General features: G+C 35.2%; 1 protein-coding gene across 1 annotated transcript in view; it reads right to left on the reverse strand.

Annotated features, from left to right (window-relative positions):
- Positions 1-14,468: 14,468 nt before the first annotated feature.
- Positions 14,469-26,902, reverse strand: part of LOC122246550 (uncharacterized) — a 25,336-nt gene continuing 12,902 nt past the window's right edge. Inside the window, exons 8-20 of the mRNA XM_043005185.2 lie at positions 26,716-26,891; positions 25,623-26,448; positions 24,357-24,450; positions 23,730-23,902; positions 23,422-23,550; positions 22,852-23,067; positions 22,314-22,429; positions 21,653-21,845; positions 20,743-20,972; positions 20,497-20,613; positions 20,031-20,176; positions 18,156-18,299; positions 14,469-17,677 (exon numbers count right to left, since the gene is read on the reverse strand). Coding sequence (XP_042861119.1) covers positions 17,523-17,677; positions 18,156-18,299; positions 20,031-20,176; positions 20,497-20,613; positions 20,743-20,972; positions 21,653-21,845; positions 22,314-22,429; positions 22,852-23,067; positions 23,422-23,550; positions 23,730-23,902; positions 24,357-24,450; positions 25,623-26,448; positions 26,716-26,891 — 2,715 coding nt within the window. The 3' untranslated portion in view covers positions 14,469-17,522. The remainder of the gene's footprint in view (positions 17,678-18,155; positions 18,300-20,030; positions 20,177-20,496; positions 20,614-20,742; positions 20,973-21,652; positions 21,846-22,313; positions 22,430-22,851; positions 23,068-23,421; positions 23,551-23,729; positions 23,903-24,356; positions 24,451-25,622; positions 26,449-26,715; positions 26,892-26,902) is intronic.

Raw genomic sequence — 26,902 nt, forward strand, 5'->3', positions numbered from 1 at the left:
TGCTTTTGTATGTTTTATACCCTGATTCTTCAGATAAAAATGTGCAATCACATTTTATGAAGTACATATATGACTGACAAAGTTTTTTTGAATAGGAGACTTATAACTCCACAATATCTTTAAATAGTCTTTAAATACAGAATGAATTCGAGATGCTCATCTTTTCCATGTCCTAACTGGAAAAGAAATTAAGTTGCAACGCCATTTCTAAGCCGAATTTTATATATCCGCTCACCCCTCGAGCAAAAATCTGGCTAAATGTGGATAAGAGTAAAAAAAGAATGTTTTTAAGAACGTAAATAAGTTATACTGCAGAAAACAAGTGATGGAAATAAGAAACCTTTTTAATATCACATTACATGATATTGGTTTGAAATGTTGCTAGAATATCTTTGACACTGAAAATTAAGTGTGTTCATATATTTAGTTTGCCATAATCTATATTACTGACAGTTCAGTTCTCTTTTTCTTTTCCTTGTAAAACATGGGTATATGAAAATCCGAGATGCATATTCAAAAAGGCTGCAAATAAGTAGGTTTATTATTAACATTTGAACTTATCTAGCATTCAAGTTTCTTAAAGTACGAACATTGAACTGAGAATTCATTTAAGTCTAGATATCACTGTCCAATGGTATACAATAACATATGTTGCGTTGCAGTTTAATCAAATTCCTAGTATTAACGTAACAATCATTGATATAATTATACTATCATTATATTACTATATTTTCGACTTCAATTTCAAAGGTATTAATCTTCATAAAAGACTCAGTAAACCGAGTAATCAAGTTAAAAAAAGTTTTATTTGTAATATATATCATATACATATATACATACACATATATACACATGTATACACATATATACACATTGTCCAGGTGTTCATTTTCATGTGTAAATGAAAACGGAAAAAATAGAACACCTGACAACTATGCGTTGCCATGGAAACGTAAGCGACTCCTAGCAACTGTATTGCGCATGCGCGTGACAATCGGGCAGGTGGGCACGAGTCACGGCCAGTCACGACGACACTGGCTACTCGCAAGGAAACTATAGAAAACGCGGCGACTTCTTGAGAACCGGACGAGAAATTACCGGAAAATTGTTGCTGACGGACGACCTGCACTTGCATCCCCGTCACCGCTTAGCCTCAAAGTCTTAGCCGTATGTACAAGATAAGTAGAAACAACAAACAAACTCAAAACAGTGAGTAATCCCGCAATATTCAGATTTGAAATAGAAAATGAATAGCCGGTTAGTGAGTGATCGCCGGAGGCGAGTGAACTAAACTTTGAAAAATCTACTTAAATATAAATACACTCGTACATATATTTCGTAACATAATAGCAATATTTAGTTGCATCAATAAACTAAATTGTTACTTTCCCTGTGTCTTAAGTACCCTAAAATAGTAATAATAGAAATTTGAATAATAAATGTTTTAAATGGAATTATGCTATAGATTGAGTTAATCATAAATTAATAACTTATAATGTGAATAAACTAATAAATTGTCAGATCTTATCAAGAATGAGAAAATTAACCGGGAACACAAATAAGTTATGAAAGATGAAAACTATATATATACGTAACAATTCTAAGAATTACTAAACTTCAGTATGAATCCTGATGCTTACACTAATCTTTGATAAGAACTTTGACACACATATACATATATAAACATATATACATATATACATATACATATATATTTATATGTATATATATATATACATATATACATATATACATATATATATACATATATACATATATACATATATATATACATATATATATACATATATATATACATATATACATATATATATACATACATACATATATATATACATATATACATATATATATACATATATACATATATACATATATACACACACACACACACACACACACACACACACACACACACACATATATATATATATATATATATATATATATATATATATATATATATATACATATATACATATATACATATACATATATACATATATACATATACATATATACATATATACATATATACATATATACATAGATACATAGATACATAGATACATATATACATATATACATATATACATATATACATATATACATATATACATATATACATATATACATATATACATATATACATATATACATATATACAGATATATATATACATATATATGTATATATATATATATATATATATATATATATACACACATATATATGTATATATATATAATGTATATATCTATTTATGTATGTACATATAGAAAATATTGTAAGACTCTACTAGGAAATACCCACTCGTGTCAAATCCTGATACCTCGCATATGATCCAGTTTAATCCAGAATGTTCAATGTTTCTTCGTTTCTTAAATCTCGACTCAGATGGTTAGGGGGGAGGGGGGGAGGGGGAAAGGGCACTTCTGGTTGGAAGAACCACACTACAGAAATTAGGTTATATGACAAGAGATGATATAAATTAAGTTCTGAAGACATCTGATTTATTATCATATTGATCTTAAGACTTAATAGTGATTTTGAGTAATATTTTCAGTCTTTTTATTAATATAGGCCATGGTGATGTATATGACTTGTGATCAGATATGGTATGAAGTGCTGTGGTCCCATCGTTTATATAAATTGTGCACATTATTGCGGAGTTTTTATCTATATATGCTAATGCAATAGATGGAATTGTGTTTACGCTAAATAAAAACCGAGTTAAAGAATGGCAAAGTATATTTTTTTCACGGTTTATATATTCGCGATCCAGAACATAGCTTTTAAGATAAACCATACTCAATAAAAATAAATAACAGATTACAAGAACAAATCAAAAAAGGTTACCGGCAAATAGGCTTATGAAGTCATTAAACTGGGATAAGAAAATCTTTTACCGAAACTACAAACCTCAACTTGAACTGGAAAGGTACAGTACAAACCCCACGAAATGTCTTTCTTTCTACCCTTAGCATCTGTAAAATCTTAGCTCATCAAACTATTATCTTAAGGACACTACTCATGACATCCAGTAGATACAAAGTACTCAATGGTTCATAGTTTCATGGGCAATTGACCCCATTTAACCCCGCTCCTCTCCTTAATCCGACCCTGATTTAAGGTCGGCAGATGATTTTTTGAAAAATGTTATAACCGTCTCAAGAGGAGTCTCGTTTGAATCGTCCGTGATTTAACGTTTTTTTTTTTTTTCATTGGGGTTGTCTTTCCTTTTATATTTTTACATATGGTTTTGATCCGAAGATTTACCTCTTACTCAACATTCATAAAAGATTAAGTCTAGATATCATATTTTGATGTATGGGACATATGAAGAAAAGCTTGTCTAGTTTCGAAACATCACATGATACATTCATAAAAGTTTTTACTCTTTACAAAATGTAAAAGCAATGTCATTTTCCATCCTGTATATAAAGCAAATTTCTGTAGGTCACAGCTTTATCAGTAAGATTTCTTTTAATTATACACATCTTCCTATAATATTCTGATTCCCATAGTAAAACATTTAATTCTTAATTAACCTTATATCGCATGGCGTTATCTACAGTTAACGATCTAAATAAACATAATTTGCCCAAGGTTATCCTATTCCCTGGGCGCCTTCCTCTCAATTGCGTCTCTTGGACCTGACCATTAAAAGGAGAGATGCGCTGCGTGAACTTTGGCGGTCTCATGATATGACCAGGTGGTTTTGTGTGTCAATCCCATATTTCCTCACAAACCACAGATAAAGTGATCTCATAATAACCATTCACAAGTTTTGACAGAGAAATGGCGGGTCCCACTGGCATTTCGTCGACTTGATTCTCACGGAACGTCGACTTCTTTGTAGTGCCATATATAAATAAATAAATAAATAAATAAATATATATATATACATATATATATATATATATATATATATATATATATATATATGTATATATGTATATATTATATATATATAGATATATATATAGGTATAGATATATATATATATATATATATATATATATATATATATATATATATATATATTATATGTATATATATATGTATATATATATATATATATATATATATATATTATTATATATGTATATATATATATATATATATATATATATATATATATATACACATATATATGTATGTATGTATGTATGTATGTATGTATGTATGTATATGTATGGACAACATATGTGCAGCAATTTGGGGAAAAGGCACAGGAAGCAAAGCTGAATATATATTATATATGCTGGATATGGAGGTAAAGGAGGAAGATATATATACCATATATAAGGTACATGGATGCTATAAAGGAATACATGGAAGCAGTAGGCGTGACTGAGGAATGCGCAGAAGACCGAGCGCGTTGGAGAAAGATGATCCTCTAAATGGGAGCAGCCGAAAGAAAAATAACAGATATATAGGTGTATGTATATATATATATATGTATATATATATATATATATATATATATATATGTATGTATATATATATATATATATATATATATATATATATATATATATATATATAATATATATGCATACATATACACATATATATGTTTATATATATATATATATATATATATATATATATATATATATATATATATATATATAGAGAGAGAGAGAGAGAGAGAGAGAGAGAGAGAGAGAGAGAGAGAGAGAGAGAGAATTCAAATTCAAAAGCTTTATTCCATAAATTACAATAGTTATTCGTAATACATATATAATTTGTTGCAAAAATAATTAGTTTACAATACATCCGTTTGATACGATGTCACAACTGACAATTTAGAAAATGTTCTTTTAATTTTGTTTTTTATTTATTGAGGTTAGTGATGTCTTTAACATTATGAGGTAGTAGGTTCCAGATCAGGGGTCCACGTATTAGCATTTGTCGTGTCCCTATTTCTGTGTGTGATCTCTTGACATAAAGAGAATTTACTTGCCGTGTTCGAACAGCTGATGTGTTCCCTACAGTTTGTAAGGGCAGGATCCATTGTGGATAATTCCGATGAATGATTTTATGAATGAAAACACATGTATCATAGCTGCATTTGGCTTGAATTTTTAACCATTTTAGTTGAATAATATGTGGGGTGATGTGATCGAACTTACTAACATTACCTAATGCAACTCTTGCAGCAAAGTTTTGTAGTCTTTGTGCTTTCTGCATTAGGGTTTTGTTAGCAGAGCCCCAAATATTTAAGCAATAATTAATGATGCTCAGAGCTAGTGTTTGTACAACCGTGATTCTTGTTTCTGTAGGGATTTGATTTTTTATATGATTAAGATATATTAAAGTTCCCATTACCTTCCTATGTATGTTATCAACATGGGATTCAAACGTCATATATCTGTCGAAGTGTACTCCTAGATTTTTTTTACTGAAGTGCTTGGTTTAATTTGGCAGCCCTCGAAATCTATGGTTGTGTCTATGGGAATTTTAGCTAAATTTTGCCGACTACCTATGAAGATACATTGCGTTTTTTTTGTGGATTTATTTTAAGGCCATTGATGCCAAAATATCGTTTTGCTTGAACAAGAGTATCTTGTGTGTTTCTTATCAATGCCTCTAAGTTGTTCACTGAGTCACTGTGGAGAAATTGAGAATCATCAGCGTACTGTATTAGATGGCAGTTATGGACTATGATTGATAAATCATTAATGAAGATCGGACCTAATATAGATCCTTGTGGAACACCGAAATAGACTGGTTGTTGTGTTGATACATGCTCTTTAATTTTTACCGATTGGGTTCTTGTATTTAGATAGCTGTTAAACCAATGGGTATCGATTCTATGGTTTCTTAATTTGTTATGAAAAATTCTGTGGTTGACACTGTCGAAAGCTTTAGAAAGATCGCACAAAGTGAGCAAATTGACCTTATTGTTGTCCATGTTATTATAAATTTGGTCAGTAATCTGTAACAACGCTGTTTCAGTGGATAACTTATTTCTAAAGCCATGTTGAGTTTTAGATAATAAGTTATTGGTCTTCAGGAAATTCATCAATTAATTTGCTACTGCTTTTTCAAGAACCTTAGATAATACTGGAAGTATTGTGATAGGGCGTCTATATCCCCAGACTTGAAAATTGGTGTTACAATTCCATGTTTCCAAAGCGACGGGAAAACACCAGTGATCAGAGAGGTGTTAATGATGATCGTTGAATAAAATGCGATTACGGGTAGAGTATCCTTAATACAGCGCACCGCATTTGTTTCGCGGAGTTGTTTTATTATTAAGATCGTAGTTTCTACGTCCATTGATTGCGATCTGAAAACATCAGTTATGAGCCTTGTCCGATCTGTGTTTTGATGTAATGTGGAGGCAATTGTTTGTTCATAAATTAGTTTTCCCAATTGTGCGAAGAAGTTATTAAGATGGTCAGGGTTATGTGTAGAATTTGTGTAATTCTCTGTGTGTTGTTTGTTAGGCACTAATGTTTTAACAGTTTTCCATGTTTTACTAGAATTGTTTTTATGTTCAGCGAATTTATTTCTGAAATAATTAGTCTTTGCCGATTGAATTAATGACTTAACCTTTTTCTTTTTTACTTTATAAATTGCCTGAAGGGCTGGCTCAAATCTGTTTCCTTTGAGCGCTTGTTGGGAATTATTCCTATCGGCAATGGCTCTCCTGATGTCGTCATTTATCCATGGAGCAGGGGGACGTCTGACGATTCTTGTCACATAGGGTGCAGAGGCATCTATGCTGCTTTTTATCACTTCCGTAAGGATGGTTACCTGGGTATCTACATTGTCTGTTGATAAAATATCTAATAGAGTTGCTTCTTTAGATATGATTAGCTCGCATAATGACTGAGGGTCATAGTGATTGAAGTCACGAAAAGTTTTTGTAACCGGTGGTCGCTTTGATTTTTTTATATTCAACGTCATCGTAATAAGTTCATGATCAGCAACATGACATGGAATGACGTCTGTATAGAGAATGATATCTAATCGATTCGTTATTATCACATCTAATATAGACGAGTTGTTTTCTTTGACCCTTGTAGGTTTATTGATCACTTGTTCTAGTTTATTTTTTCTTGATTAACTTTGCTAACTTAGCATTTGGTTTACCTAAATCATCATTTAAGTCACCTAAGATAAAAAATGATTTCTTTTTTAAGGACATTTCTCTAAAAACCTTTCAAGATATTGAAAGGATTCAGATTTTGCATGGGGATGCCTATAGACGGCGCCAATAATGAAGGAAGGAAGCATGTTGCTTTGTACGGTAACCCAGACATCATCTACGGCAGTATTATTACCTGTTGTAGTTGATATCCTATTTGACTTAAGGGTATCCCTTACAAACATGCATACTCCTCCTCCTCGCCCTGCATCACATCGATAAACTTGATAATTTGGAATGTTGATAAAGTTACTTATCATACCCTGGTGGAGCCATGTTTCACTAACACGGAGTATGTCTAAATTTCTTTCCTTTACTAACAATACAATTTCTTCAAGGTGACCGAGGAGAGATTGTGCGTTGATATGTTCTATTTTAAGATGTTCTGCGACCTAATCACTGGCCGTGGTGACGGTTTTGCGCGGTCGAACATTCTGATCGTTTTTGTACTTGTTTCTGTTTAGGAACACTTTGACATTGTCTGGGAACGCATCTGAGTTTATAAATAGTTCGGGCTTTATGTCTTTGCCCCTAACTGTTACTGTGAAACTTGTATAGTATCTATGTGTCATTTTTGTCACGTGAGCTTTTACACTGGATATATTTTCAAAATTTTCTGAAAGATGTTCTATATCTTCTTCATTTGTGTCGGGATGACAGCTGGTGACATAGAGATAGATTGTGTCGGGACGATCGGCTCCCTTCAACGGTTTGGATGTTTGGCGTTCCTCTCTTGTTTTTCTTTTCTGTTTTGTTGAGAGCACAGTGGTATAACCCTCTTCATCGACAGTTTGGCAGGAGTCTGTCTGCTTACTAATCTCCTGTGTAGTGTTTGTGATCTCTGCATAATTATTGATGACCACTGGTGGCACTACTGGAGCAGGGGGTGGGGGGGGGCACTAGGAAGGGCAGAGGCACCTTGCGTCTGCTGCTGAGCTGTGTCTTCCCAGTGGCGGTTGGGATCAAGCTGCTTGTCTTGTCTTTTTCTTTTTTTTTTCTTTCTTTCTTTTTTTTCTCTCTCTCTCCTAGAGCTTCGTTTAGGTGTAACCTGTGTTGAAGCTTCAGCGCTGGCATTGTCTACCTTGTTGGTTTTTGGTTTTCCTCAGCATAGTTGGAGGCTGCTGAGTCGGCAAGGGCGCGGGGCAGCTGGCTGGCCGCGGGCGGGGAGTGAGGGGAGGGCAACGGGAGGGGAGGGTTGCTGGTCATGGGCACAGGCGTGGAGGGCGAGGAGGTGGGGGTGTTTGTGTTTGCCTTACGTGTGGTGGAGGTCGAGGGCGTTTTGATAGGTGGAGGAGATGCAAAAGGGAAGGTTTGGTAGGTGCTCTGATCATGGGTGGGAGAGGGGGGATCGGATGGGATTTGTTGGGGGGGATTGGTTGGGGGGTGAGGGATGCATCCTCGGCGAGTTCACGCTGGTGATGACACATTGCACCTTGCCCCATAATTGTGTTGATGGCCAACTGCTGTTCTGAGAACATTCCGATCAGCAGGTCTATTTTGTTTTCCATCATATTATGATCTGTGTGAGATGGCTCATGATGGGTCTGTGTCCCTTGGTCTTTGAACTTATGAAAGATTTTCTCAAAAGAAGTGGAAATACCTGATTTTTTTTAGGAGGTGGCGACCAGTATGTGGGGGCTGTCCGTTGTTGCTATTGCAAATGTTATGTTTTCATTTTTGAGACACTGATCAATCATGGTGTTTACGATGATGTTTGTCATCCTTTTAAAATCTCGAGTCGTGTTCCTGGGTTTTCTACCGTCGGATAGACTGATAACAATATCATGGGCTCGTTCAATTCCATCCGGTCGATATAGTTTCCTAATCTGTTCACAGATGACCAACCTTGCCCATGACCTTTTTGTTGCAATAAAGTACAGAATTGTGTTTAGCGCTATTATGGCACTGCCGGCTTGATACACTGCTTTTCCGTTTACATCTTCATAAAGAATTTTGTTTTTAGTGTTTTCACTATTGGCACTGTTAGGGTTGCTTTGGGTGCTAGGGTGCCCCTTACCCTGGGCCGGGGAGCGCGAGGAGGCAGCTATGACCCATGCTGCCGGGGGGCCCATGAGAGAGAATATATACGTTTCGTGAGAATTATATATATATATGTATATACATATACATATATATATACATATATATATACATATATATATACATATATATATACATATAGATAGATAGATAGTTAGATAGATATACATATATACATGTATATATGTGAAAAACAAGTCGACGAAATACCTGTGGGACAGCCGCCATCTTCTTTTTCCTTTTTTTCTGGAATCGGTCAAATTATTGCAATGAACAAGTTCTAAGTATATACAAGTTTCAAATTGTAAGTGAATGACACAAAGCTATAGCAATGATAATAGACAGATTATGTTTTTTTCTCATTTTTGCAGAGGGGATAAACATGTTCATATAGTGAACGGGCGTGAAAATAACGACAGTTTTGGAGATGTAAAATTGTTTCTGTTGGAATCTCGCTGAAATCTCTTTATAATACCTAAATGGAGGGCTCTGGATGAGGAATTACCTTCTAACATTACGTATAATGTGAAGTTGTGAGGTAAACAGAACCTTAAAGTGAACTTATCTTTTCAGGAAACAGATTGGAAGTAGAAGCAATCAATTCAGTCGACAAATCCGCTCCAAAGTATCGATTATGTGTTATGTAGGATTTGTGGAATAGGAAATGAAGTGAAGACAATATTTAGTCGTTCACTTTTTAAGGTTTTAACATTTTTTTTAAACGGAAAGGATTATTATAAGTTTGTTCTCTTAGATAGTGGGGTTTAGATGTGGAAGCATGGCTATAAAACTCTTTTATTGGGCCAGTGATACTACAGAACGAAATATTCAATAGTGAGAAAGGTTTGATAACTTTCGTTTAGAGGTTTTTACTCTTGCCTGATTATTTTTCCTTCAAAATAATTTTTCTTAACTTTTTTGTCACCTTATTTTTTTACTTTTTGAGGTAATGTGTCATTTCAAAAGGATTTCGTACGTCAAAGCCAAAAAATCCAGTCATGTGATGTTAAGGAAATGCCATACAGGGAAAATCATTAGACAAGCCTCCGCGCCAGTTAACCTAGAAGACGGCGGCCATTCATCCCTTAATCAAAGTTGTGTACAGAAAGTTGTGGCAGAAACCGAAAAGTGTGATCACAAGGGTGATCTTTTAGCCATGGATTTCTTGACCGAATTCCGTGTCTACGATCACACTTAGCAGAAAACCACTTGAATCGCAATGAAGCTACCATAGGCCCTTCTTGAAAATGCCTTTGAGGATTGGTAACGGTAAAAGCTTCCGACATAATATTTTTTGGTAGACACAGGCGGCGAGGTATTAATTGATTTGAAAATAGCTTAGATGAGAGGTATTCACCTTAAAGAGACGTGTAAAAATGATATTGCATTTGAGATGAAGAATCTGTTAGAGGTAAAAAAAATATTTCCTATCCGACTCGTAAACAAAATGGCGGACGGAAACCAACGGAAGCGCTTGTTCTTCTGGAAAAGCTGAAGTCTGGAGCAAAATTGCATGAATACGAAGTCAAAATTCACGAAAAAGAAAACCTGCATGAATGAAGAAGAGCATAGGCCCTTAATTCCTGCGTCAGAAAGGGCGCCCTGAGGATAACCGGCGGAAACTACCGCCCACCTCCGCCCACCCTTCCTCCTATTTATTTTTTTCTTCTTCTTTTTCCACTCTTTCTCCGAAGCTAATCATTGATCTTCAGTACTATTGAGATGTGGCCATGCACTAAGCCTTCGGCCTAATTCATCTTCTCTCTCACTTTCTCACTGTCTCTCTTGTTTACTAAAACTCTCGTATTTTTTTCTAATATAATTTTTTTTATATCTACATGAGCAGAAAAAAGTGTATTTATAAGGCATTTTATAATTTCATAAATAGCTTCCCTCCGGGAATTCTGAGCTGAGAACTTAGTGTATATTTCAATGTGATTTATTTATTTATTTATCTATTCATAGATAGATAGATAGATAGATAGATAGATTTACATAAATATATATAAATATATACAAAGAATCAAGAAAATCAACACAAGACATTAATTAAAACAAGGAAGAGCGAGGGTCATCAGGATAAGCAGCCCCGCGCGGAGGAAAGCGTGGTGGTCAACTGGAGTGTGGCACCCTCTCCTCTGGATCAATGGCCACACTTCACAATCTCTCTCTCGCTCGCTCTCATATACATATATATATATATATATATATATATATATATATATAGAGAGAGAGATATAGAGATAAATAGATATATATATATATATATATATAGAGAGAGAGAGAGAGAGAGAGAGAGAGAGAGAGATATAGACAGACAGATAGATGCACGTTTGTAAGTATCCGTTTTATTGTGTATGAAAGAGCAACAAAGAAATAGCGAGATATAGCGAGCTGAAAGGTAACGGGAGCGAGAGAGACATAGACTGAAAGAAAAAAAGAGTGAGGGAGAGATAGTGAGCGGTAGAGACATGAAGAGAAAGTGAGAGCGAGAGGCAGATATCATGAGCGAGCGAGAGATAGAGAGAGCTAGAGAGAGATAAGGAGAGGAGCAGAAGCATAGTAAAAGCAAAAGAGACAACGACGTTGATAGTAATAATTTTAGCAAAGAAAGAAAAGAAGGGTTGAAAAACAGCAGACTTATGCTCGCAACTCATCTCATTGCGATTACAATTCTCAAGGGCATCTCATCATGCTGACAGTTACGGAGATAGTCCCTTCTATCATCGGATAAATCAATTAACAATAGTTTGGTGGTGTTTCATATTCTTAGAAATACTTTTTTGGCAATAAATTCAAGTCGGCGTTCTGTGAAAGCAAGTCGACGAAAACACTTAGGGAGGGGCGCCATTTTCTTTTTTTTGGGGGAATTAGGCATAATCTATCCTTCTCATAATAATCTTGCAATTATCATATATATCGTCATCACAATTATCATGTTTTTAAGGAAGAATTAGCCATAATAGAATTATTAATGGCAGTGTATGTGTTTGAGTATATGTTTATTCATATGTATAAATATGTATATGTATTCATATGAATATATTATTCATTATCTCAGAAAAATGAGGCGGAAAATGAGAAATATGGGGAGAACGAGAGAGAAAAAAAGGAGGGAAATGCGAGAGAATAAGAGACATTACGTGCAAATGCGAGAGCATGATATAGGACTAGAGAAACTGCGATAGATTGCAAGGGGAATAAGGGAAAAGCCGAGAAAATTAGTTAATGAGAGCAACGAGTTCCCTTATTATATCATTATTTCGTTCTGTCTTTTATCCTCCTTCGTTCTCCCTCAGTCTCTCGCACTTTTCCATTCTCTCCCACTCTTTCACATTCTCTCTCCATCTTTCTCAGTCTTTCACTCTTTCTCATTGTCGTCCATTCTGTTTCCTTTAATTTTTCACATTTTCCTGTTTACTTTCGCTCACTCTCATTTTGAGTTCTCTTTCACACTCATGTCCACGAATTATCATCATTTGGCCTCATTTTCTTCTCATTCTCTTTTCACCGCATTCTCCCGCGTTCTTTCATATTTTTCCTCATACTTTATACATGTTCTCATTCTCTGGATTACTTTTCGTCTTCCTTTTCTCTCATTATTTCTCATTTTGTCATTTATTTCATCATCCGCATTGGCCGCAGTGCTCTCATTCTCTCTCTCTCATATTTTGCCACATGTTCTAATATTCTGTTTCATATGATACAGATTTTTTTCGGGGTTCTTCTCTTATCTTTCTCTACTTCCGCGTTCTTTCGAGTTTCTCCGATTTTCAGTTTTATCTTGATTCTGTATTTTTTTTTTTTCATTTCTCCTTCTTATGCATTCTCTCCTATTCTTTCTTCTTTCTTCTTTCTATATATAAAAGGCGGGATAATGCGAGTAAATGCGAGACGGAGCGAGAGAACGTGGAAAACATTCTAGAAAATGCATGAGAACGCGCGAAAATGCGAGAGTATTTGACACTCGCACTCTCACTCACAAACTCAAACATTAGCTGTACCTTCTTTCAGTCCTGCAGAAAAAAAAACACATGAGCGATGCCTACATAAAAAAAAATACTTCTTCTAAAGTTCCACTGAGAAGCAACAGACTGCTTCTGACAAGAGGAGGTCAAAGAGGAAGGCCATCAGCAGGTGTCGATGACCTGTACAAAGTCAAATCCAAGAGAGGCTCAGCTGTGCCCTCACCCCCAATACAAGCAAAGACCGATAAATATGGTTAGAATCCAAAAATCTTGCGATGAATAGGGAAGATGCAAGAATCCTAGTCTGACCTGGTTTGTTATGTAAATGTGATGTACTTTAGGGTTTCACACTCAAGTTCAAATATTTCCTAAAATTTCACCAGATCTTTTTAAATTAATTGGGGGGAAAAATGGAGTTCCACAAGGAAATAAAAGGTGTCTCAAAAGGAAGATAGTAATTATTTCCTTGCAAAAGCCATCATTACATGATATTCTATAAAAATGTTGCCTTGACATAACAAGTGACATCTGAAATGGATTTGGATCACAATGAAGATGAAAGTTATTTCAATCATGTATCCGGCGCTTTATGTCTTGAATGCATTTTCTGAAAAAAATTCAAAATGTGTGCAATATAGGGATAATTCATTTCAATTCCAGAAATAACCTCAGATGCTTTCTGATCCGTGCTGATATTTTAAGTTATAAGATACATACCCAGTGTTTTGGTTTAATTTTTTATAGAACCTTTGGTACTCTTACTTAAATGAGCGTATCACTATTTTACCTTTTAAAAGCTTTAATTTGCAGCATTAAATTATGTTTGTAATTTCTTCACAAACTATATCATAATGCATTATACATCATCAGTAGCAGAATAGTTTACTTTTTCATTTAGTAGGTTTTGTTTTATCTGCTGTTTCTCATGTTTATTAAAATCATCTTACGTAATGATCTGACAAGACAAACATTATTTCATATCTTATGAAATGCTGCAGGCAAACTTTTCTCCATCTATAAAACACCAGAAGTAAGCCAATTTTTCCTGACAATTTAGCAAATAACATTAGAAGCAGCACATGCAAATAACATCTACCAAAAAAAAGAAAATGCTTCTAGCCAAAATCTGTAGCAAAAATACAAACTTGCTCAAGGATTTTTTTTTCCACTTGTAATTAATATACTTTTCTTTTTCCTGCTTTGTTCAGACTTCAACTAATGTCTCTACAAATATGTAAAATAAACACATATTTAGGGAAAACCAAACTACCTTCTAGATATAAATGTGTATTTAAGGGAATGAGTCATTTACTTTCCCTCACAGACTATAAGAAAATGCTGTGTAATAATTGGTAACTAGTCCAGTAAATAATTTTTGAACACAAACTTTATGCAGTTAAGTACAAAAGACTCGTACACTAACATCTACCCTGGAAATGTTTGCCATCAGCTGTTAAACATAAAATATACATGGACTTGCGGCACAAGTGACATCTGTGTTTCATTTTCTTTTCTTTCTCCTTTTTAGCATTTTAGCCACTAACTTTTCATCAGTGGAACACCATAACCTGGCAAGTTTTTGAAACACACTAAATACCAAGTGAGATAACTAGAAGAGAAAACATTCTGCTTTCTCACATGTTGAAAAGATTATACAAGTCTTCAATAACAGACCCAACAGGTATATAAACTTACCACTCCATCAACACAACGCAAAAGGTGAATCAGTACTACCGTAGTAGGGCAAGTAGACCTTGTCGTCGTACTATATTCACGGATTATTGCTCTTAGTGTTGTGAAGGTTAGGGGACACTTTGAAGGGAGATGCAATCAGGGACTGAGCAGTAGAAAAAGCACATTGATATTTCATTACAGGCAATATGGACTACTCATATTAACCTCGAACTGAGAATGCAAATATAAGAAATATAACATCACAAGTCCTTTCATTTGATGGGTGGGCTACTACCAATGGAGAAAAAAAGGACAAAAGAGAAATAGGAAAGTGTTCAGCAGAAGAACGAAAGAAGTAGAAACTTAAGAAGAAGATATACTAACTGTTAGGCGAGTCGGAAGTTAAGGGCAGAAACGGGAAAGTATCAAAGATGGTGGCAGACAGCAGGCTGAACTGTAGGGAAGGAGGGAGGAGGGGGAGGGGCCAAAGTTCCCTGAGTTGTTCGTGCAATATTTCTTGAAGTGCACAAGAGAGGCTAAGGCCACGTCACCTTTACCGAAAATCCTACTGAGTAAACAGAGAGGTCCTTACATCACACACACATTGGTGTTTTCTTTCTTTCTTTCTCCTAGTTCTTAAAAAGATATGAAAAACAGTCACACCTTAACCCAGAAAAGCAGGTTCCTGCCTGGGCCTTCCTCTGAAGTTGAGATCGCAATATGGGCCAGGTACTATTTCTTCATATTGTATTTGTTCTTACCTATGCTTATGAATCCTATCAAGGGCATTACATTTACAACCAAAAAATTCCACCCCAATTTTGCCAGATTTTTAAAATAAATATTTTGTAAAAAAGAGAAATTACAAATATATTTCACAAAGTAACTCTAGATGGAAAAAAAAGATAACTAAGGAAATGGTGGCAAGGGTGTTCAAAAAAATAAATCCATAATGACATATTGCAAAAAATAACAATCTCCACAAGTACAGAAATCTCTTACATGATTACGAATTACGGTTAACACCACTCGTTAACATAAATTATATCTGTATTGCACAGTGATCAAGATCTCTATCACATAAGAAATAATCACAAAAAAAATATGCTAACTTTTCACTCCAAGCAAAGCACATCAAATACTTACATAAGTATTCCACTAATAGCAAACCTCACGACCCAGTGTGAAAGGGCGTCTTATGCCCACTCTAGCAAGACGAAAACCGTCCAGCTGCACCAACCTTCCACTCGGTCTTCACATATAAAATATCACTGATAATAATCAAAATCAGGACCCAGACTATCTACCCATACTGAAAATGCATAAAAAGAAATCCACGTTTTCTGTATAAATAAAGCTCAAAAGTGCAGCTGTTTTACAACTGACAATTCTTGAATATTCTATAAAAAGTCCCAATTTCACCTCCTCAAACATCGCCTTTCCACAAAAACTTGTATCATACTTCAACACTATGATAATTAAACAAACTAACACACATGAACAACCGCACAAACCTATCTGAATGCACATACGTATCTACACACACAAACAGACACATACATACAAACACACACACAAACACACACACATAAACAGGACCAACTGTAAGAGCAAATAACTTAGGAGATTATGAAGATGTAAGCACAATGAAAATATTCCAACTGGAATTATAATCTTATTTCAAGGCTGATCATCACTTTGATGGTAGGATCCCTGTGTATTGTAATTCCCATCTAATTAATGGAAATCGTAGCACGACAAAGTATACTCAGAACGACAACTACCAGGGCTTGGGTGCCTTTATAAGGATATGTGCATCAATCTTACTATATCAGCATCATTTTGAAATCATAAGACTTCCTGAATGTCAACTTGCCAAGTTTGTTTTATTACTCAGTCGGTATCACAGAGAAACAGACCTACTAATATACTGTGCATGAAAGTTGAGAGCAAATGCACCGATCAGTTTAGAGATTCTCGAGTCAAGTGGCTAAAAGACCCACAGTTATTGTGATACATATAAAAATTGAAGAAAGAGGTAAATCTGAAGTAATTCCTGATAAACCATTTAATCCAAATTCAGATACAAAACATATGAAATGTGCATCTAACCAGAATACAAAGTAATGATAATACCCATTTCATACGAACCAGAGAGAGACTTTTTAAAACCTCAGCTTGGTAGGTTCATTGATGAAGGAAAAAAATTAATTAATTAACCATTACGTCTCGCTCGACGACGACGATGTCATTATCCCAAGTGATCAAATTTTCAACCATGTTATGCTACGTCTGCTGCTTATTTTAGAATAATGTTGCATTACGGAATTATGTTGGTTTTCCTCCCATTCTCACATCAAATTCAATTTTGGAATGTCTTTACAGGTAAATGTTTCACAATGTCTTCTGGTTCTCTTGGCCTGAAAGCAATGGGACTTCCACAAGTAAATCAGGGAAAAAAAATAATGCTAAAATAGATACGGAAAAAAAGTGGGACAGCTGGAAGTTACTGACATGACTTTAGTCCAAATGAAATATTTTATTATTTCTACATTCTAATAGCAATATCCCTCAAGTTATAGAAAAAAAAAAGGATTACTATACAACAGAAAATAAATAATATTCTTTAAAAATTCAGCTCATAGATTAATATTCTAATTACATTGAGGATCGTACATATCAACTTCAATTTTGTTGTTGGTACCACTGCTACACGCTGCCTCCTGGTCGTCGCAGTCTGCAACATTCTTGGGTGCACCGTTGTCTACGAAGGCAAATTTCTTGGGTAGGCTAAGATCAAATTTTGTGCCTGAAAATTCAATTCTCTTTAGTTGGTAAAGCCTTATCTTGGAGAGTTGATTAGATTCTATGCAAGTATAATCCATCTAAGAAAAAAAAATGTTACCTTAAAGTATATAAGTTAATTCCTAAATTGTAAATTGTACTATGGATTTAAAAGAAGTGTAACACTGTGAACTATCATTCATGGATTCCCTTGGCCCAGAATTTAGTCACTCTTCCCCTTTGTCATATTCACATTCTGGGATAAGAAAGAAGTAAGACACAGAGTACACAGTAATAAAAAAATATATATATATCCATTAGACTGACAGGAGAAAGAAAGAAAGTAAGAAAGACAAAAAGAAAGAAAGAAAGACAAAAAGACAGAAAGAAAGATAAAAAGAAAGAAAGAAAGACAAAAAGACAGAATAAAAGAAAGAAAAAGACAAACAAAGAAAAACACAGACTAATAAGTACGCAAAAGTCAGCCCAATCACTGAACCAACCTTGTCTATGATAGAAGAGGAGGTATGCTGTGGAGTACTCCTCCTCGCGAGGCTTCTGCCGTGTTACTGAATCGTCGTTAAAGTAATGCCATTCTCCTGTTACCGGACTGCGAGCAAAAGCCGTGTAGTGACCTGCCTGTGCAACTGGAATATAAATTTAAAAAAGAAACATTAACTTCCACTACAGTGTTAAATCCAAAAATCTGGTCAAATTTATATATGCCGTAAGATAATAAAGGAAATTAAATATTTGTTAGCATATTCAGAGGCTGGCACATAGCACTTGCAAGCTTTGGATATTCTAAAAACTAATATTAAACAAAACAATATACACACATATCAACTATCAAATAATCATTACATGTTTTACGTCCTATTCTGCCTATCATGCCAATAGCATTGAGATAGCGAGTACCATTGGTAATAAAAACAAAAAAGAATCAAGAACTGATATTTCTACTCAAAAAGCAATGCATTTAACCCCTTCATTCTGAGCAGTAGAAAACACTCCCCAAGCCGAATCTGTGATGCCAGTGCGTGTCAAATTTTAAACTTCGCTATTGAATATAACAATTTCTAAGCCAAAACCTCAACATAATCATCATATACTATATATCAAATCTATGCATAATCAATCTCTTCCCCCTGTGCATGTGACAAGTTATTTTCATGGGTTGGGAGGAGGGTGAGAAGAGCGACCTAGGTGAGAGACCTCAGTAACTCAGAGGAGAAAAGAAAACGGTTGAAATAGTATGGTAAACTAATCATAATAAGTTTTATATTTTTACATAATGTTCCATAAAGAAATAATAAAATTATTGCTAGTAGGGCACATCCGTACCTCCCCTGGTATAAGCGAATCACACTCCTATGTAATAATAATGAAAGTTAAGTAAGCCATCATATCATATATGACCTATATTCTGAAAGATCTCTTACAGTATCCAGAAGAAAAAACACTAATGCTAATACAACTCGGCCATGATCCATTATGCGCATCCTTGGATATGTCACGAGGACTGAGAGGACGCAGTATACGCCTCCTCGTGTTCAAGGGGTTAACCCACTGACGACTTGAAATTCACACCCATTTTGCTTTTCAATATGCCTTAGGTTTATATTCATTATCTGGAGAATTTCTTCTCTTATTTCTTAACTTCTTTCCCACTTCTCAGTCAATTTCCTGATTACATGCATAGGGATCATGTAATTACTTTAAAATTTGAGCTGTGGGATAGGTGAGAAGGGGGGGGAATTGGCTCAGTAGGTGTTAGAGGAGCTGGGGGGGAGGGGGGTGTAGAGAGGGATGGGGGGTAGAGGGGATATTTCTCTACACAATGGACAAAAAAAAAAAGTAAATTACAATTTTCACATAAGCATATATTTGAGTATCCCCTAATAAAATCATAATCAGGAATTTTGGCCTGGATTTTCAGGATGTTTATTTGGTCATCAAGGCTATATATATGCAGGCTATATAAACTTTCACAAATCACTATTAACCCATTCACGCCAGGGCCATTCCGGCTTTGCACGGTCGCTATACCGAGGTTTCCGAACGCATCATCCGAACGCTTCGAGATTCTCGGGCGCACGGGCCGTGAGCCTGGGCTGCCCGCTCGCTCACCCCGAGCGCCGGCCTTGGCCAGATATCTCGTCAGCGGCATCTGACGCAAAAACCACGAAACGTGTCAGCACGTCATACGGCATGAATGGGTTAAAAGAAAATGAAAACGTAAGCACGTTCTGGTGCCAAAGAATAAAGAACTTTTTTCTAGAAATGTTCAGCTCTGGTTCATGCAGGAAGCTGATGGTCCAATAAAAAAAAAAAAATTAAAAAAATCTAGGTATTGAAAAGGATTGAAAGTGACTTACCTCCCACATGGCAGACACAGGCATATAGATTGTACAGTTGGCTGGTGCTCGTCTCTCTGGACACAAAGTCGGAAACATCAAGCCCATCAAGGGGGAAGATGACTTTGTCGTCTAACTTCGTGCTCATTGTACCATGGAACAGAAATCTGAGTATACAACAAAATGAAAAGTTAATACATATAGGATATGCAAACAAGAAAACATTAATTTAAAAATAAGAATGTATGCACCTAATCATCCAAGAATCTTGAGTATGATCAATTACAAATCTTTCACATAAAAATTATTATTTTTTAATGTGATAATGATAACTAGTTATCAATAATAATACAGACTAACCTCCAGAAAAGGCACTATTGTAAAACATGGATACAAAAATCATCAAACCTCTTTTTAAAGAACATTAATGTATTTCATATCTATTCACACCTAACAAGCAAAATGTGAACTTAAATTATGCATTCACCTTTCTAAGTGTATTATGAGGTAGGGGGGGTATCGCCACACTGATATTGTCTTGGTCGCTTGCTGCTTACGCTCGCACTTCGGACAAAACCACGAATCTGTCTCTTCAAGGGTTTCACTGCAATTACAGGCTATTTAGATATCTTTTCAAAGAGAGAGAAAAAAAAAAAAAATACACCAGTGATTATGCCCCAGTATGGATCATTTCATCGTAATCATACGGCAAAAAATATGAAAACCTCCCTACCTTTGAGTAAATGCTCTTAAACAGTCATACAAGGTTAATGGATCATTCTGCCTCATATCATTCAGAGAAGGATGATCTGTGGTTGCAGCAAGCGCGTGACACTGCTCTGGTGTGAGGCTCGTGAAGCGTACACACAAAGTGTCTCCTGCCTGTAGGACCACTTCCGGGCCGTCTAAGACCTCACAGCCACGGCAGTGTGATGAGAACAGGCATCGAGAGCAGTTGTAACCCTGGAAAATGAAGATTCTATTAATCATAACTGCATTAAAATCTGCGGGAGTCATGATAAAGATTTGATAAACACTACAGAATACGAATCTGTCTTAGAAATTTTGCAATTCAGGAAAGACGGTACATATGTTACACCTTAAGAACAAGTACATTCTAGTGAGCAGCATAGAAATGAAAATTAAATATTCTAGGACATCAGGAAATTCAGTAGAATAGAGACTATTATTTCTCCTATAATTCAGTTATCTTCAGTCAAAAAAGATTCTCATAATATATTTTTTGAAGGATTGCTCTTACTTGCACAGAAATTCCATGTCAAGTTGTTTAAACTTCGCTTACATTTATACACCAATTTCTTATGACAACATAAGTTTAAGAATGAAACATGATTCCTATAATATATGAACTCAACTTTCAATCAATTTTTTTTAAAGAAAAACAGACAATAAATTAATATACAAAAAAAAGTAAAAACTACTTATTTAAACAGTAAATACAAGACTTGATACTAGCTACTCAAAAAAATTTAAATAAACAAATTACCTCAATGTTCATCATAAAAATACTATTTACATATATCTCTGGTTGGTAGGTTAAGCCAAGAAAGTGGTGAACACCATTTTAATTGGTAATTCCTATGGGATATAGTCAACTACAGTACACCTGCATTACCACATACCCGCCCATCAACAAACAGCAAGGAGTACTGCGTTCCAGCTGGTATTCTGGGAGCTAAGGTGCGCGTTAGAGTGGCAGGGCGCAACCGTGAAGGCAAGGCAAGTAAACTTGGATGACCCATCAATTGCATGCATCGCTTGTTATTGTTGTCGCTTTCTTGGTCCATCCGAAAAACTAGGGGTACCCGTAATAATCTGGAAAACATTGAATAAATTACTTATAACACAAAATTGCAATTCCCTTAATTTTGTGGTTAGAATGGGAAACAGACTAACATAAAGGTATAACCATACTGACCAATTAATTTGCCAATAATACATTACCATAAGGATGATAATGATAATCATGATTTTGATTAAGATTATACTACACAACTGACATAGTTATGGGGCATATAACACCATAAACAAAGACAGAACAGACACACTCTGATGTTCGATCTCTTGGCACGTATACATGCCATGACAAAGTGAACCCAGCTAAGCCATAGTATAGTTACATACCAACCTACATTTGGGTTCATTTTGTTATGTTATGTAAACATGCCACCAAGCACCACTGATTTAACAAAGTAAAAAACTCTTTGGTATAACATACTTCTAACTGATAAATCTTCAAGCACTTACTAAAGATGATAACATTACAAAGTATATATCAATTACCTAGCCTTTGGTTTTTCCATCTTTCTCTTCTCCACAGGTATGAGATCAGAAGGAGATAAGGATGTCTGACACACAGGACAAGGCAGACTCTCCCCACCATGATGTTTACACGACATCTGCAATTTCCATAAAATCTTGATAATATATGACATAATACTCTAATACATTTGCACCTAAATTGTACATTTTATCAGTATAAGCCTGCTATATTAACTTCTCTTTCTGTAGGATCATATTGTGATAAATATCAAAAGCAATATAAAGTTAAATTATTTGATAACATAGCAATAACAATAAAGTTCAATTTAATCCAGCTATGAAACCGAATCTGGCATTGGCTTCTATCTCTCAAGGAATGATCTATCTATACTTATACATACTTGACTTTCTAATTATTGGAGTTTGATGATCTTAGTTAACTGTATCCTTCCCTAACAATCATATTCATCCAATTTTGGAATGTGAATTCATGCATTATTCCAGGGAATTAAAACTCTTTAACCTTATCTACTTCTTCCTATTATTTCCATCGCTTTACCTCAATGCAACCATCACACAGCAAGCAATCTTCGCAAGTGTGATGAGTTCTGAGTTCTGTCTGACACATCTCCTCCAAGCAGATGTTGCATGGCCGCCACAGGTTGCTTCCACTCCCACTGCCACCTCCACTGCCCCCTCCACTGCTACCATTAGTACCCGTACCACCACTGGAACAGCCTTGACTCTCTGGTTCCTTCTCTGCTTCACCCTTTTCCTGAAGAGACAATTTCTTGTGAGCCTTTGTTGAATGAACTCATTCTCAATATTTTTGTAAGCATCTTATACTTCTTCCAAATGTAGGCAATTCCTGGACTTGAACTTTGAACCTCTAATTATACTGCCAATCGATCAATAAAGGTTAACTTTACGTGTGTTATTTTTCTACCTTCAGTCAAATTGACATTGAACATGACAGAAAATCATAAGACCCTAAAAAAAATTATTGTTTGTTATCACAACCAGACAATTAGATATTCTGTATAAAAAAAGGGGGAAATGAAAGATGTACTATAATTCTAATTGATTTCCTCCTTTCAAATCAGCTCCACACAAAATTTAACAAATCTACCTCTGCTTTTGGATCCTCCACAGACTGCATTTCTTCTTCCTCATCTGCACTGGGGGGAGGTGGCGCTAGCAGGAATCCATAAATGCTTCGCAGATTGTAGTTCAAGAATTTGGTCATGTAACTGTCCTCCTATAGAAGCAAAAAATACACATTGCTAAAAATTTCTTTTTAAAGACCATGCTGATTACACAGACAGTATATCAATTAGAAAACCAGAAATATCTAACATAAGAATTACCATCAACGTAGATCAACCTAGCTTCACATTGCTAGACCATTTCAAAACTACAAAGTCTACGGACACTTACCACAATCCGAGCGATATGATTGTCAAACACCTCAGCGGTAACAAGGTTTTCTGCAGTGTTTAAGCCAACCACCTTACACAAGGCTGCCTTAAGGTCACTGACGTAAGACACCTTACAGAGGGTGATGAGATATCGCGTGGGAACACTGCCTTCATATGGTTCATAAGTCACAGCTGGAATTGAACAAGACAGTAAAACTTCTAGCAAAAAAGACAAAAGTTATTACTGAAAACAAAAAATATTTACAAAATCATAACACTCAAGAATTTACTGTGATACTTCTATTTGTATATCCACTTCACCAGCTATTCTAAATAGTTTTCTTCAGAATCACCTGACAACATACATCCTTCACTGTCGACCATCAACTAAAATAATTCAGTTAAATCCAAAGTCTTCCTATCCAACAGTATCTCATTATCAAGAATACCATTTAGCATCATATCATCTTGCTAGTCCATCAATTTTACTTCCAGAAAATGTACATGACATGCACATAACCTCTGTGTGGCATTCAAATACATTAACCCAAGTATAAAACATTGAAGTTCACATGCTCATTAGTAAGACTACAAGTGAATTAATCAAATTTAAGTAAAATTAATAAAATGAAACACTTATACTTACAAATCTGGATCTGATTAGCATACGGTAGAGGCACAGAGAGGGTCCCAAAAGGATCATATTTCACTGACGTATGCCCACACACTGAACATACCAGCTGGAGGAAAGTACATTTTAAAATTATCATCATATATTTTGATGAATTCATTAAAAATACTACTTTATAAGCTTCTCTATCCTATTTTGATCTTATTACTGAATACCATATTTATATAATTTCCATTATAGATCAACAACATATATCAGATATATTAATTAAAGTGCATCCCAAATTCTTGCACTTTAAATACTTTTGGCCTTGAAATATGGATAATTTGCTCATTTCTACTACTTTTCATTCATCATTCAATAAAGTCTGGATAGGCTCCTGTTATAATGCTTTCCTCATGGGTTCACCAAAATCTTAAAAAATAAATTAAAAACTATCAATAGAGATCACTCCCACCTCAAGGTCTACCAAATATGCAGATAATCTATTTTCACTAATCAAATAATGCAGCAACTGCATTCAATTCTGCTATATCAAGAGAGAAAGTATGTCTGTTCAAAACACCTTATTATAAATAAATGAAAGAAAAAATCCACAGAACACAAATCAACAAAGAATTCACACACTTGAATAACCAAATTGCACTAATGCTCCTAATAAAACACTAACACCAAAATCAAGCCAATTACCATCAGAAGTGGCTAATCTAATACCCCCGCACACCTCCGGAAAATAAATAATAAGCAAATGGAAAAATCAATGATGGAAAATATAATTCCTGAAATACCACTTTATCTCTAAAAATAATAAGGAAATGACTCTTCATTAGCAATAATATTAAATTTCAGTAACATGAAGTCTTACTAGAGGAAAGGTACCACATGCAGGCACTTCTCAGCAACAATACTGATGGCATTAAACTACATACCAAACCATGAATTTTATGCCTAATTAAAGCAATTATATCAAAATATTCAATAATCAAAATTCAAATATTTCCTTTATGCATAACCTAATTCTTTACATTACAGTTATTAAAAGGTTACAAATAATTCACAAAAAGGGTACAATACTACATAATCATTCCTTCAAGTATTATAATCATATCCATATGTAATCATATGTTATTTTTCCATTTTGTACTTTCTCTAACATAAACCTACCAAATTCCTTCACTTCATAATCTCACCAATGTCCTAATTCTTGTACAATGAATAAATCATAAAAGTCTATATCATAACCACATCACAACAGCCTCTCGAAAACACTACAATACATACCGAGCTTTTAAATTGTCCATAGAAGGTGTCCACCACAGCACTCTTTGCATCGCCCACAAAAGATCGCCAAGTCAAGTCTGCCTGACGCTGTTCATGCGAAGATATTGAAGGTGCTGGGGCTACCTGAGTGTCAACACCAGAGGTAGAGGCTGAGCTATCCACGCTTTGCTCAACCGAAGAAACCTGATATCTCTCCAACTCGTACTGAATGTTCTTCTCGTCGAGACGCATTCTTTTATTGATTGCGAGCTCTTGCCTATCTTCGAGATCGTCGTATTCTCCTTCGACGTCCATTGGTTGGTATCCTCTTTTATCATGTAGAAGGTTAACCTCTTTTACCCTTTTCACTCCAGACTTGTTCAAATTATCCAAACTATTTTTTAATCTGGACTTATCATATTTGGCATATTTCTCTGAGTCAAATAAAAGTTCATTATTTGCAGGGTTATCCTTCACCAATACATTCACATTTGATGTTTTAGTCTCTTTCATGATGTCCTCTAGTTTGACGAGAGAGAGATGCGACTCGGGCGGGGATCCGAGGTTGTTACGTTCATTTTCCTCTAGCCTGGATGCTTCCGAACACTGGTTCTTCTCCATACCTTGAGAATCATTGAGTTGGTTCTTCTCTAAGGTAGAAGAGCTATCACAGTGCAGTGTTTGGAGGCGATGGGCTGGCACCAGATTATGAGCAGTGCTACTATCACAGTCAGAACTATCACACACATCTGTCACACCCAGCTGATTGTAACGCCTCACATTGCTGCTTCCACTGACTTCTGCTGGGTCAGACATGTCAGAGGCAACACTTTCTGCATCATGACAACTGAAAGAAAGACAATAATTATCATTCCAATAAAATAAAATATAATAATCCACAAAGAACTTACAGTGAAATAGAAGAGCTATCATACATATATTCTTTTAAAATTATAACATAATAATTTCCAAAAACAATTTACCTTCAATCCTTTCATTCTACCAGTACAGTAAAGAGAATCTCACCTGTCGCCAAATATACTGACATTGAAATCAACTAACATATTCTCAATTTCACTATCATCACAACGACATGCAAATCACATCACATTACCTTGTGGTACCAGCGAGGGACAAGTCGTCACAGGATGCATTCATGCGTGAAGGAATTAAAGCACGGACTTCCTCAGGTATAGGTTGTAGTCTCAGGTTAACGAGGTGTGCATCCACTGAACTGCTGGATACACTACTCTTTGGAGAGGCAGCACCACTGTCTAAGCCTACTGCTTCCTGAAAGGGTT

Source organism: Penaeus japonicus, unplaced genomic scaffold, assembly GCF_977035675.1.
Source record: "Penaeus japonicus unplaced genomic scaffold, GWHDUDI00000001_assembly GWHDUDI00000003, whole genome shotgun sequence".
Taxonomy (NCBI): Eukaryota; Metazoa; Arthropoda; class Malacostraca; order Decapoda; family Penaeidae; genus Penaeus; species Penaeus japonicus.